Genomic DNA, 15,435 nt, shown 5'->3' with positions numbered 1-15,435 from the left:
CATTTCCAGGTCATTAATAAATACATTGAACAGCAGCGGTCCAAGTACAGACCCCTGCGGAACTCCGCTTGTGACTTTCCTCCAGCCCGAGTAGTGACCCTTCACTCCAACCCTCTGTCTCCTGCCTGTCAACCAGTGTTTGACCCATCTTTGTACGTCTCCTTCCACCCCGTGGTTCCACAGCTATTGCCTTAATGTGCCTCACTGAACCCATCTGTAATTATAAAGTAAAATTCTTTCTACTCCATTTTGGAGCAGTCCCATAATCTGAAGGTCCTGAGAGCTGTTGTGCTTATTCCTAGGATAAGCCGCATAAAATCTACTTTACTCCTTTGGATCTTGCCAGGTACTTATGACCTGGGTTGGCCACTGTTGGAAACAGGACACTGGGCTTGATAGACCTTTGGTCTATCCCTGTATGGCAATTCTTATATTCTTATGTGAGCCAAGTATAGGATAATGAAGCCATTGTGACATCACTGATGATGTTTGCTCTTAGGCATTGGTGGCATGACGCTTTATGACATCATAATCTGAGCTCTGCAATGTTGCTACTCTTTGGGTTCCTGCCAGGCAGGACAGGATTAATCAATAGGCCCAGTAGGCACATGCCTAGGGCCCGAAACTGTGAGGGGGGCCCGCTGAAGAAAGATGACTCACCTTGCCATTTTTTTAAAACAGCAAAGGCCTCCCCCCTAGCAACGGGGCCCCCCCCAGCATCAACAGTAACGGGGGCCCCCCAGCAACAGCCCCCCCGGCATCAATGTTAATGACCTCCCCCCCATCGACGGCAATGTGGCTGGTTCTGTTACAGGAAGGTCCCGCGATGACTGCGTCTGCCAGTCCATCCCCCTCCAACGTCACTTACTTGCTCCGGAAGAAGTGACGTCGGAGGGGGATGGACCGGCAGAAGCAGTCATTGCGGGACCTTCCTGTAACAGATCCGGCCGTGTCTGTAGGTGCTGTGCCTATGTTCTGAGGCTCGTGCCAAGTCTAATCACGCACCCCTCTGTACTTGTTCATTCATGCTCGTGGTGCATCAGCTGTGTAAGTTCTTATCTTGATCACCATTACAGAGCACTTCGCAGAGAAGAAGCTTTGTCACCCTAATAATCAGTATCCTTCCACTACCTTTCTGTTGTCCTCGCCCCAGTTTCTCTCTCCCTCATCAGTCAACCTTTTTTTTTTTTTTTACATCAAATTACTTGATAACCTCTTGCCTTATGCAAAGGAGCTCATAGGGCAGAGCCGGCAGCTGCAATGTTTGGAAGGGGAGAGAGAAAGGAGCATGGAAGGGTGGTGGAGGGAGAGAAAGGGGGCAGGGTGGTATGGAAAGGTGGTGGAGGAAGAGAAAGGGGGCAGGGTGGTATGGAAGGGTGGTGGAAGAAGAGAAAGGGGCAGGGTGATATGGAAGGGTTGTGAGAAGAATGGTATGGAAGGGTGGTGGAAGGAGAGAAAGGGGGCAGGGTGGTGGGAAGGATGGTATGGAAGGGTGGTAGGGCAGCGTGATTTAGAAGGGTGGTGGAGGGAGAGAAAGGGGCAGATGCTGATGGAATTAGTGTGTAGGGAAAGGATACTGGATGCAATTGGGTTGGAGGGAAAGAAAGGGGGCAGATGCTGATGGAAGTGGGGGTAAGGGAGAGGAGAGAGTGAAATGTCAGACCATGGGGGTGTGGGAGAGGGTAGGGAAGGAGAGGAGAGAGATGCCAGACCATTGGAGGAGGGAAGGGAAAAAGATGGATGCCACACCAATGGAGGGGAGGGAGAGAGAGATGGAAGGGAGAGGCAGACAATTTCTGAAAGAGGGGAGGCATAGAAAGAAAGCAGATGCCATATGGAAGAGTCAGAGAGAGGGCAGACAGTGGATGGAAGGAAGAGAATGATGAGAAGATGAGGAAAGCAGAAACCAGACAAAGGTAGAAAAAAATTTCTATTTGTTTTATTTATTTATTTTTGCTTTAGGATAAGGTATTATTGTAGCTGTATTGATAATCGTTTATTAATAGAAAATGGAAATAAGATGATAATGTTTATTGAACTAATTTTAATACATTTATTACTAATTCAGAGACCATAACTCCTTTCCTCAGGGCAGGACAGGGATACTGTAACAGCAGTATAGTTTACTGATCTGAAGAAAGAGCTTTTAACCTCTGAAAGCTAAGTGAGAATTGTATTAGTCCAATAAAATGATAGGCACTAAATTTTCTTCCTGCCATGCCCCATGCCTCCTATTTATATGCAAAATATAAATTGGTGGGCTTCCCAAAGCCCTGCCAGCTGAAGATCTCTTCATCTAAGAAGGGAGGGTTCTAGGATTTGTTCAGAGATGTTTAGAGGTTGCATAGAAGAAAAACTGTCCACTGGCACTGGTATGGTAATCTTTGTTGTTTGTTTTGAATTTTAAAATAAAATAAATAAAGTGGAAATAAAGAAGTAAATAAGAAAATGGGTAAATACATGGGGGAGGGGCAGGGGGGACCCAGTGTACTTGTGTGCCTAGCGGCCCTGGACGAATGAATCCTGCCCTGCTGCCAGGTACTTGGGACCTAGGTTGGCCACTGTGGAAATAGGATACCGGTCTGACCCAGTAGGGTTATTCTTTAGGACCCAAAGTGGTGAACTGGGTCAGAAACTGGCTGTCGGACAGACGCCAGAGGGTGGTGGTTAATGGAAGTCGCTCGAAGGAAGGAAAGGTGACTAGTGGAGTCCCTCAGGGTTCGGTGCTGGGGCCAATCCTGTTCAATATGTATGTAAGTGACATTGCTGAAGGGTTAGAAGGAAAAGTGTGCCTTTTTGCAGATGATACCAAGATTTGTAACAGAGTAGACACCGAAGAGGGAGTGGAAAATATGAAAAAGGATCTGCAAAAGTTAGAGGAATGGTCTAATGCCTGGCAACTAAAATTCAATGCAAAGAAATGCAGAGTAATGCATTTGGGGATTAATAATAGGAAGGAACCGTATATGCTGGGAGGAGAGAAGCTGATATGCACGGACGGGGAGAGGGACCTTGGGGTGATAGTGTCCGAAGATCTAAAGGCGAAAAAACAGTGTGACAAGGCAGTGGCTGCTGCCAGAAGGATTCTGGGCTGTATAAAGAGAGGCGTAGTCAGTAGAAGAAAGAAGGTGTTGATGCCCCTGTACAGGTTATTGGTGAGGCCCCACTTGGAGTATTGTGTTCAGTTTTGGAGACCGTATCTGGCGAAAGACGTAAGAAGACTTGAGGCGGTCCAGAGGAGGGCGACGAAAATGATAGGAGGCTTGCACCAGAAGACATATGAGGAGAGACTGGAAGCCCTGAATATGTATACCCTAGAGGAAAGGAGAGACAGGGGAGATATGATTCAGACGTTCAAATACTTAAAGGGTATTAACGTAGAACAAAATCTTTTCCAGAGAAAGGAAAATGGTAAAACCAGAGGACATAATTTGAGGTTGAGGGGTGGTAGATTCAGGGGCAATGTTAGGAAATTCTACTTTACGGAGAGGGTGGTGGATGCCTGGAATGCGCTCCCGAGAGAGGTGGTGGAGAGTAAAACTGTGACTGAGTTCAAAGAAGTGTGGGATGAACACAGAAGATTTAGAATCAGAAAATAATATTAAAGATTGAACTAGGCCAGTTACTGGGCAGACTTGTACGGTCTGTGTCTGTGTATGGCCGTTTGGAGGAGGATGGGCAGGGGAGGGCTTCAATGGCTGGGATGGTGTAGATGGGCTGGAGTAAGTCTTAACAGAGATTTCGGCAGTTGGAACCCAAGCACAGTACCGGGTAAAGCTTTGGATTTTCGCCCAGAAATAGCTAAGAAGAAAAAAAAATAAAAAATAAAAAATTTTAAATTGAATCAGGTTGGGCAGACTGGATGGACCATTCGGGTCTTTATCTGCCGTCATCTACTATGTTATGTTACTATAAAGCATCTTAGCATGCTAGATCAGTGAAATACCGATAAATCCAAAAGATTGATTAGTAATGCTTTCTTTTTGAAATATTCAACAGGTTAATGGATTGTTTAAGAGACTTTGGGCCTTCAGACTGGCAGCTTGCTGGCTTAGTTTGCAAAACCTTTTGGAATTACAGTGAAAATATTGCAAATGCTCATTTGTGTTTTGGAGTTGAAGAGACAAACATGCTTCTAGAACTGTTGTCTTCATATCTAGGTAAGACAAGACTGATTTTTATTCTCCAAACCCATCTTAAATTGAGTAGAGCATGTTGTGAAGTAGCAAGATCGTTGTTTGTTCAGGATAGTTAATATCATGGTGTAGCTATACCATACCACAGAGTTTCTTTTATACCGCAAATTTCAACTGGGATTCAGTGCGGTTTTGGGCCATGTTACGTTATGTTATAGTCTTATATCCCATCAAGTCCTCCTACTGTGGAGTTCTAGGTGGGTTACAGATATTATTGACATTATACCGAACATTTATACAATAAGAACATAAGAAGTTGCCTCCACTGGGTCAGACCGAGGTCCATCTCGCCCAGCGGTCCGCTCCCGCGGCGGCCCATCAGGTCCGCGACCTGTGAAGTGGTTTCTGACCACTTCTATAACCTACCTCAAGTTCTATCTGTACCCCTCTATCCCTTTATCCTCCAGGAACCTATCCAAACCCTCCTTGAACTCCTGTACAGAGTTCTGGCCTATCACATCCTCCGGAAGCGCGTTCCATGTGTCCACCACCCTCTGGGTAAAAAAGAATTTTCTAGCATTTGTTCTAAACCTGTCCCCTTTCAATTTCTCTGAGTGACCCCTAGTGCTTGTGGCTCCCCACAGTTTGAAGAATCTGTCCTTATTCACTTTCTCTATGCCCTTAAGGATTTTGAAGGTTTCTATCATGTCCCCTCTAAGTCTCCTCTTCTCCAGGGAGAACAGCCCCAGCATTTTTAACCTGTCAGCGTATGGAAAATTTTCCATACCTTTTATCAGCTTAGTCGCCCTCCTCTGCACTCCCTCGAGTACCGCCATGTCCTTCTTGAGGTACGGCGACCAGTATTGAACACAGTACTCCAGGTGCGGGCGTACCATTGCGCGATACAGTGGCATGATGACTTCCTTCGTCCGGGTTGTGATACCCTTTTTGATGATGCCCAGCATTCTGTTTGCTTTCTTTGAGGCTGTTGCACATTGCGCCGATGGTTTCAGTGATGTGTCGACCATCACCCCCAGGTCCCTTTCCAGGTTACTCACCCCTAGCAGTGTTCCCCCCATTTTGTAGTTGAACATCGGGTTCTTTTACCCTAAATGCATGACCTTGCATTTCTCTACATTAAAACTCATTTGCCACTTTTTTGCCCAGTCTTCCAGGCTCGTTAGGTCCCTTTGCAGGTCTTCACAGTCTTCCGTGTTTCTAACCCTGCTGCAGAGTTTGGTGTCATCAGCAAATTCGATAACCTCACATTTTGTCCCTGTCTCCAGATCGTTAATAAATATATTGAACAGTAGAGGTCCCAGCACCGACCCCTGCGGAACTCCGCTCGTGACCCATTGCCAATCTGAGTATTGGCCCTTGACTCCAACCCTCTGTTTCCTGCCCGCTAGCCAGTGTTTGATCCATCGGTAGATATCCCCTTGCACCCCGTGGTTCCACAGCTTTTTAAGTAACCGTTCGTGAGGTACCTTGTCGAAGGCTTTTTGGAAGTCAAGGTAAATGATGTCTATGGATTCTCCCTTATCCATCTGACTGTTTATTCCCTCAAAGAAGTACAGCAAGTTCGTGAGGCATGACCTTCCCTTGCAGAAGCCATGCTGGCTCGCCTTCAGTTGTCCATTGTTTTCTATGTGTTCGCAGATTGTGTCCTTTACCATTGCTTCCATCATCTTTCCTGGAACCGAGGTCAATCTCACAGGCCTGTAGTTTCCCGGGTCACCCCTTGATCCCTTCTTAAAGATGAGCGTGACATTTTCTATTTTCCAGTCCTCTGGGATCTCCCCAGTTTTTAGGGAGAGGTTACATATTTGGCGAAGTGTCTCTGCTATTTCGTTTCTCAGTTCTTTTAGTACCCTTGGGTGGATGCCGTCCGGGCCTGATTTGTCACTCTTTAGTCTGTCTATCTGTCTGAGGACATCCTCTTTGCTTACCTCTAGTTGTACCAGCCTTTCGTCGTGTTCTCCATTTATAATCACCTCAGGTTCTGGGATATTGGATGTGTCCTCTCTGGTGAAGACTGACGAGAAGAATTTGTTTAACCTTTCAGCTATCTCTTTTTCCTCCTTTATTGCTCCTTTCCTATCTCCGTCGTCCAGTGGTCCCACTTCCTCTCTGGCTGGTTGTTTCCCTTTCACATACCTGAAGAAGAGTTTGAAGTTTCTTGCTTCTCCTGCCAGTCTTTCCTCATATTCTCTCTTTGCTTTCCTGACCTCTCGATGGCATTCTTTCTGGTGTCTTTTGTGCTCTTCCTGGTTTTCCTTTGTTGGTTCCTTTTTCCATTTCTTGAAGGATGATTTATTGTCGCTTATCGCCTTTTTAACTGCAGATGTTATCCATGCTGGGTTTCTAGTTCGATTTTTTTTGCACCCTTTCCTTTTTTTGTTTTATAAATCTTTATTCATTTTCTTATGTTACAACAAGTGTTTCAAATAAATTCATTATAAACTTGAATAATCACACTTGATTAACTTACAGATTAATATCAAATTTAAAATTTCTTTAGAAAATCAATATTTTATAAAGTTATAATATTATGTAAGAAATCTAAATTAATATAATTATTATTGAATATAATAATCTCCCCTTCCTCTCTCCCTCCCTATCAATATTGAATGAGAAATCTTTATTCATTTTCATATGTTACATCAACAATATAAATTCATACTAATATTTCAGAAAACTAAATTTATATAATTCTTAGTTAATATAATAATATCCCATCCCCTCCCCCCTCCCTTCTATTCAGTAATACATAAATAAAATTTTTAAATGTTATTTTATCCATATTTCATATTATAAATCTAGTATTAATATATTATATAATATTTAGAGATATGATCTCTTTTTCTTCTAATCAAATTCTATACATGGGAAAATTAATCATTCTTTACAATATTCAGTTAATGGTCTCCATATTTTTTGAAATTTATCTACATGTCCTTTTTGTGTTGCTATAGTGAGCTCCATTTTGTATATATGACATACAGAATTCCACCAGAATGTATAATTTATTCTGTCATGTTTTTTCCAATTGAATGTGATTTGTTGTATTGCTATTCCAGTTAAAATAAAAAGAAGTTTGTTATTACTTGATGATATTTGACTTCTTGCTCTCATAGTTGTTCCAAATAATATGGTATCATATGTCAAGGCTACCGGATTTTCTAACATCCTATTTATTTGGGGCCAGATTGATTTCCAGAATGTTAAGATGAATGGACAATAGAATAAAAGATGATCTAATGTCCCAATTTCAACATGACAGTGCCAGCATCTATTTGACCTAGAGCTATCTATTTTTTGTAATCGAACAGGGGTCCAGAAAGCTCTATGTAAAAGAAAAAACCAAGTTTGTCTCATAGATGCTGATACCGTACATTTTAGCCTCCAAGACCAAAGTCGTGGCCATTGAGATGCACTAATTTGGTGCTTTATCTCAATGCTCCAAATGTCTCTAAGACCATTTTTTGGTTTTTTATTTATATATTCGGATATTAATTTATACCACTGTGCAGCTTCATGACCTGTTGAATTAATCTGGAAACACAGGAATTCCAAACTGTGATAATTAGTAAGATTTTTCCATTCAGGGAACCCTACCTGAATGGATTGCTTCAATTGCAACCATTTAAAATATTGTGTTTTTTTAAGATCAAATTTATGTTGCAATTGTGAAAACTCCAGCAACTTTCCATTTTTTATTATATCATCTAAAATACGAATACCTGCTGTCATCCAGTTTTTCCAGATTATTTTGAAACCGCCTATTTTGATCTTGGGGTTTAAACCAAATCGTTTGAGTTGTTGATTTACTAATTGGAATAGGAGTTAGATTACTTATATATCTTAAAGTTTTCCATGTATCCATGAATATTTTATGTTCTTTGTATAGCCTTGGCATTTTGATACTAACTACATGACTGAGACGTAAAGGAAACATGAGTCTCCATTCTAGCCAGAACCAGTCTGGAATATTGTCAGTGGGCTCTGGGAGGATCCAATACATACCTTGACGTAAAATATAGGCTTGATGATACCTATAGAAGTTGGGAAAATTTACCCCTCCCTCCGCAATTGGTCTTTGTAATGTTACTAAAGCAATTCTGGGATTTTTCCCAAGCCAAATAAATTTTGTCAATACCTTATTTAACTTTGTATAAAAAGAATCTTGAAAGAAAACTGGTATCATTCCCATTTGGTAACAAACTACAGGTAAGATCATCATTTTAACTGTTTGTACTCTTCCCCACCAAGATAAATGTAAAGGATTCCATTGTTCACACATCTCTGTCACTTTTTGTAATAAACATTTTTCATTAATTTTCATTGTGTCTTCTAAATCTTTTGAAATCCAAATTCCAAGATATTTAATAGTATCCTCCTTCCAAACAAAAGAGAATGTATTAAATAAACCTTTTGTACAGTGTACATTTAATGGAAGTATTTCTGATTTATTCCAATTTATCTTATATCCTGAAAACTTTCCGAATTTATCAATTAGTTCAAGCAATTGTGGAATGGTGGATTCTGGATTCCTCAAATATAATAATAAATCATCAGCATAAGCTGATATTTTGTATTCTCTATCTGAATGAGGTATACCTTGTATTTCCTTTACTTGTTGGATTGCTAATATTAAGGGTTCTAAAACTATATCAAACAGTAAAGGAGACAAGGGACATCCTTGTCTAACTCCTCTCTGTAGATTAAATTTTTCTGAAAATGTATTATTTATATATAATCTAGCAGAGGGGGAGCTATATAATGTTTGTATCATTTGTATGAATCCAGGACTTATACCAAACCATTCCATAGCCTGATACATAAATGTCCATTCTATTCTATCAAAGGCCTTTTCTGCATCTAAAGAAACAGCAAAAGTAGGCTCATTCATTTTCTTTGTTAAGTATAACATATGGAATGCTAATCTGGTATTATGAGATGAATGTCTTTGAGCAACGAATCCTGTTTGAGGCATACCTATAAAATGGGGAAGAGCATTAGCCAATCTTAATGCAAGTATTTTTGCTAATATTTTTCCATCTACATTTATTAAAGATATTGGCCTATAGTTTGAAACCAATGTGGAATCTTTATTTGGCTTTGGTAAAACAATAATTAAAGATTCTGCTATAGTGCCATTTATACTTCCTTTATTAAGTTGATATTGAAAAAGATTTAATAAATAGGGTAATAATAAATTTTGAAATGTTTTATAAAATTCCACTGTATATCCATCACCACCTGGAGCGGATCCAACTCTAAGGGATTTCAAAGCTGTTTCTAATTCTTTTAATGATATTGGCTCTTCCATACTTCGTTTTATATGTTCAGGAACTTTTGGACCCTCTAACATTTTCAGAAATTCTAAACCATCTTTTTCTTTATTTAAATAAGTCTCGGAAGTATAAAGAGATTTATAAAATTTTAGAAATTGTTTTAAGATAGGTTCAATTTGTGTTAATGTGTCACCTTTTTCATCTTTTATAGCAATTATTTTTGATTTCTTTTTTTTTCGCTTTGAGATAATTTGCCAATATTCTTCCCGACTTATTTGAGTTTCCATAATACAATGCCTGCTGGGAGAATAAATCTTTTCTTATCATCTTTGATGAGAATTCATTGTATTTTACTTTAAGTTTTAATAATTCTTGTTGTATAGAATATTCCCATTTTTCTATTAATTTTGATTCTAAAATTTTTATTTCTGTTTCCAAATTAGAAAATTGTTTTCTATTTTGTTTATTAAGATAAGCCGAATAAGAAATAATTTGTCCTCTTAGTGATACCTTAAAAGCATCCCATAATATTTCCCTAGAGATCTCATCTTTATCATTCATTTGAAAATAATCTTTCATTTTTGTTTGAAAATTCTCACAGAATATTGGATCAGCAAGCAATGTATTATCAAATTTCCATATTGGTCTATTTGTATTTTGATCTGTGATTTTAATTTCAATCCACACTCCACCATGATCAGATAATATGATTGGATCAATGGTAGCTTGTGTTACTTGATGTGCTAGGTGTTTTGATATAAATATATAATCTATTCTTGAAAAAGAATTATGAACATGAGAACAGAAAGAAAATTCCCGTCCATTAAAATGAAGTATTCGCCAAATATCTGTCAAATTACAAGTTTGTACCAAATTATCTAGTCCCATCGATTTCATATATCTACTTGGGTTTTTGTCTAATAAAGGATCCATAACAGCATTAAAATCCCCAGCTACTATTAGATTTGAAGTAGCCAGTGGTAAGATCAGTTGTTGAAGAGTCTTAAAAAATTAATTTTGTTTTGAATTAGGGGCATATATATTAAACAACATCATGGTTGTATTTCCCATGCATATTTCCACTTTTACCCATCTGCCATGAACATCTGATTCTTTTAATTTAAATAAAGCTGAGCATTTTTTATTCACTAGAATAGCAACACCTGCTTTTTTCCCTATGGCTGGTGAATAAAAACAATGCTTTATCCAACCACCTGTCAACTTATTAGATTCAATGTTTGAAAGGTGGGTCTCTTGTATACAACATATATCTGCATTTTGCCTTTTTAAGAACAGTAATGCTTTTTTCCTTTTTATAACATGATTTAGACCATTAACATTCAAAGATATTATTTTAAGAGACATTTATAATTTTTATAATATATTTTCTATATAATGATATATAATGTTTTTTATTAATATATTTTCCCAATATACTTAATAAATTATAATTTCCTTTTATTATTTCTATATCTCCTTTATATCTTTCTTTCCCATTCCCTCCCTTATCCCTATTTCCCTCCCTCCCCCCCCCCTTCTTATTAAATACGATTACTTGGGTACGCAAGATGAGGTTAGGTTAAAATAACTCCCCCAAGCTAAGTTAAAATATTCTTTATTTACTACTAATAATTTATCTCCCTTTATCTAATATATTTCCTATATATCTAGCAAATATATATTTTTCTTATATAAATTTTATATAAAAAGTTAATGTATTTAAATCTATATAAGAAAATATTATCTTATCTTTTGATAAATCTATATAAGATTTATCAATGAGATTTACAATCTTGCATATATTTATCAAGAATCAACTTTACATTCATTATATTGATATCTAATATTATTATTATTTTAATAATACTATGTGGATCATGAAGTGGAGTCTGTGTGTCTTAAAATGTCTTTATATAGGTATGTTTGTTGCAATCAGTCTATTTTCAACCTTTATTCCAATTTGTGTTGTGAGGAAGAGATTTAGGTAAAATTCCCAGTTGTAAGACTCCTAGATTCTTTTCTTTTCCCCAATTTCTGTCCCCAAAAACGTTTTTGTGTTGCCTATTCAATTCAACCTTGTAGGATTCAGTATTCCTCTTTCATTGTTTCTGCTAAATAGTCCAAGATATTCATCATTCCCTTAAGAGAGCAAGTAATGAAGATGTTTCCTGACTAGGGAATTGATTTTATTTTTGTCAGTATTGAGGACAGCCCGTCAGTCAAAGTGCCAGAGAAATAAAAGCGCTGAATAACTTCGAAGCTAGTTCAGTATTCGATAAGGAGAAAATCAGTTACACCTTACATACAGCACAGTCTTTTTGGATTTATTCTGTGTTATTCCATACTGAATCTCCTCTCTTTCATAACAAACTTAGCAACATTTTAGAATCGGAGAGGAGTTATTAATTAGTTTTTATGAACTCCTATCATTACATATTTAGCTCGTCGTGAAAAGGTTGTCCGTGGAAGGCGACGCTTCTCCCTGGGACTCTTTTAATTTACAAAAGTACAACGTCCCCTGTCACCTCTATGTTAGAGGTCTGCACGGGAACGGGGATCGCGGGGATCCCGCGGGTCCCGCGGGGATCCCGCGGGTTCCCCCCCTGGCCCACGGGACTCCCACGGGGACGCCCCCTGGCCCACGGGACTCCCACGGGGATGCCCCCCTGACCCACGGGACTCCCACGGGGACGCCCCCTTGCCCACGGGACTCCCACGGGGATGAAAACAACCTACCTAAATTCTGGCGATGCAAGTCTGGCGTCGCGTCGGGAAATAGCCATGTTGAGCAGTGAGCTCAGCACGTACACAGATGAAAGCCTTGCTTGCTGATTGGTCCGGCGGCCCCGTCCCACCGTGCCGCTGGACCAATCAGCAAGCAAGGCTTTCATCTGTGTACGTGCTGAGCTCACTGCTCAGCATGGCTATTTCCCGACGCGGGCATTAGGCTGTTTTTTGTCATTTCGGGTGGGGGATGGTAGCGGCAGCAGCAGCCTGAAAAAGAAATCATCCTGGCCGGGTTCGGTGTCATGCTCCGGAGCTTCTACAGCCTTCCTATCTCCCTCTCCCTTCTACCTGCGGCTCTCTTCGGCAACTTAGCAGCAACGATCGACACAAGCTTCTGGCGTCGGGGCCTACCCTCTGCGAGTCCCGCTTGTTTCAACTTCCTTTTTCCACAAAGGTGGGACTCGTAGAGGGAAGGCCTCGATGTCGGCAGCTTGTCTTGATCACCGCTGCTGACGAGTTGCTTAAGAGAGCCGCGGAGCAGGGGGGTGTTGCCAGGTGCAGGTAGAAGGGAGAGGGCCAGATGCAGGACTCGTGGGTGAGGGAGGAGAAGAGAGAGGGGAGGGAAACAAAAGGAAATATTTCATACTGGGCTGGGCAGGAGTGGAGAGAGGGTGGAAAGATTCTGGCTACAGGGTGCATTAACAAAGGAAAAAGGGGGAAAGCTGAAAATGGAGATAGTGACACAAAGAAGAGAAAGGGTAAGCAGGACCTTCTGAATAAGGATAGAGATACAGAGGGGACATGAAGAGGAGGTGAAATAGAGACATAGAAGTAATGCTGAAAAAGTGTGTGTGGGGGGGGGAGATAAAGACATTGAAAGGGCAAATGGTGAATATGGGGTAAAGACAAGGACAGAGACAAATGAAGATTCTGAAAAAGTGGTGAGATAGGGATATAGGTGAGATGGACACAAAGAAGGGTGATGCTGGAAAATAGGTGGAATGGTAATTCTGACAGACACAGAAGGGAAATGCTGGATCAAGGAGAGATGGGGCTCAGACTGGATGGAATGAGGAGAAATGCCTTGTTGGCCCGGAACTTCCTCTCCTACGTCAGAATTGACGTCAGGGAGCGGAATGCTGGTCAGCGCGACGCTTCTGCAGGGAAAGCTTGGGACAGCGGTGGCTTGGGGACTATTCCCCGATGGCGGTGGCAGCAAACCGAGTGGCTTGGGGGAGGGCACGGAGAAAGAAAGAAAGGGGGCAGACAGAGAGACAGAAAGAAGGGGGAACAGGGAGACAGAAAGAAAAAGTTGGGGGAGAGAATGAGGTCTGGAGGAGAGGAAACATACAGGAGGCTGAAAGAAAGGAAGAAAGATTGGATGCACAGTCAGAAGAAGAAAGTGCAACCAGAGACTCATGAAATCACCAAACAGCAAAGGTAGGAAAAATGATTTTATTTTCAATTTAGTGATCAAAATGTGTCTGTTTTGAGAATTTATATCTGCTGTCTATATTTTGCACTATGGCTCCCTTTTACTAAACCGCAATATTGTTTTTTAGCGCAGGGAGCCTATGAGCATTGAGAGCAGCGCGAGGCATTCAGCGTAACTCCCTGTGCTAAAACCTACTATTGTGGTTTAGTAAAAAGGGAGGGGGTGTATTTGTCTATTTTTGTATTTTGTTACCGAGGTGACATTGCATAGAGTCATCTGCCTTGGGAAATGTATATGGCAGATATCTTTGTTTTGTGTTCAAAAGAAAAGGAAATGCATTTCTGGTTTTATTTCTACAGTGTTGAAGTACTTGTTGGCCCTTGCTGTGACTGGTGGGGATCCCCAAGCACCGCCAGCAGAGGACCTCCTCTAGAGATGGTCAGAACTCCCCTCCACCAAGCGCAGCAGTCGCTGGCAGCATCCATGAGCCACTGAGGTGCCAGCATCTGTGACTCAGGGACGCTACTGCTGCCTGCCAAGCTTGGCAAAAGGGACCCCAGGCCAACTGCAAAGGAAGTCCTCAGCTGACAGTTTGTGGGTTCTCGTCAGCTGAGTATTTATATTTTATATTTACATTAGAGGTTCTGGTAGAAACCCATTTACAAAGTATGTATTCTTCCCAATTAATATTTCCCAATTAATAGTCTCTTTGCTTATTTGTAAATGGGTCTCTACCAGAGCCTTTAATTCAGTAGCATAATTAAATAAAATAACTATTTCTGAAGTTTATAGGGAAGGATGGTGACGGAGGGGATTCCTCGCGGGGACGGGTGGGGACGGAGGGGATTCCTCGCGGGGACGGGTGGGGACGGAGGGATTCCTCACGGGGACGGGTGGGGACGGAGGGATTCCTCACGGGGACGGGTGGGGATGGGTGGGATTTTGGCGGGGACGGGTGGGGACGGGTGGGATTTCTGTCCCCGCGCAACTCTCTACTCTATGTTCTCCAAATCTATCTAAAGAGAGTAAGCGGTCTGCCTCAATAGTAAGCATCACTCGATATATATAATTCACTGTTTCTTACCTATAAGGAGAAGGTGGGGTGTAGGAATTAATTAAAGTTTGAAATATAATCTGCAGAGAGACTTTTAAGAGATAGAATCAAAACGGAAGCACTTCCTTTTACAGGATATTCTCTCTGTCGACCAATCTCTTTTTGTTTTGTATTTTGTAACTCCCCAGCAGCGTGATTGGAGATTTTTCCTGTCCATCAATCACATTTCCTGTTTGTATATAACCACTCCCATATTTAGTTACCATATTAACTTCTCTGTAAATTTTTCATTCGGATCTCTATTTAATCCACGTTTTCTTCTGTAAGTATATTTTCTTCAAAATGTTTATAAAACTTTCCTTTAAAAAGTATAAGTTTATGTACTTTTATAAAGTTTGTTTTATTTCTTTTATTTCCTTCATAGAATGTTGGTTTTGTATAGTTCCATGTGTGTGCTGCAGCACATGTAGTTTCAGTCCGTTGTTTTTTGAATCCACTTCAAAGTTCTAGATTTTAACTGTAAGTCATATTATTAATAAAATCAATTCTTATATGGTGAATATTTTAGTAAAGTATTAACAGATTTATACATACTCATTTTTCTCATTAGGATTTCCATTAAGATGTTTAGGATGTCATGGGTTGTTCATATTGGTCCAGAAATTCTTGTAGTTTTGTTGGATCTGTAAAATTCTGAGTTTTATTTGCAATAGTGATCTTCATTATTGCTGGATAAAGGAGCCCATATCTAGCCCCTAAAGATTTCAGTTGTGGTCTCATATCTAA

At 40.4% G+C, this 15,435-nt stretch overlaps 1 protein-coding gene across 5 annotated transcripts in view; it reads left to right on the top strand.

Annotated features, from left to right (window-relative positions):
* ARMC2 (armadillo repeat containing 2) overlaps window positions 1-15,435 on the top strand; it is a 179,442-nt gene that overhangs the window by 152,373 nt on the left and 11,634 nt on the right. For 4 of the 5 annotated variants that reach the window (XM_033936137.1, XM_033936136.1, XM_033936138.1 and 1 more), the window contains exon 17: window positions 4,000-4,160. The exons of the other annotated variant lie outside the window; for it this stretch is intronic. In XM_033936137.1, the coding sequence (XP_033792028.1) occupies window positions 4,000-4,160 (161 nt within the window). The remainder of the gene's footprint in view (window positions 1-3,999; window positions 4,161-15,435) is intronic. 5 annotated transcript variants of the gene reach the window in all.

This window comes from Geotrypetes seraphini, chromosome 3, assembly GCF_902459505.1.
Source record: "Geotrypetes seraphini chromosome 3, aGeoSer1.1, whole genome shotgun sequence".
Lineage (NCBI taxonomy): Eukaryota > Metazoa > Chordata > Amphibia > Gymnophiona > Dermophiidae > Geotrypetes > Geotrypetes seraphini.
Note: the sequence above shows the minus strand (reverse complement) of the source record. Positions and strands in the feature narration are given on the sequence as shown.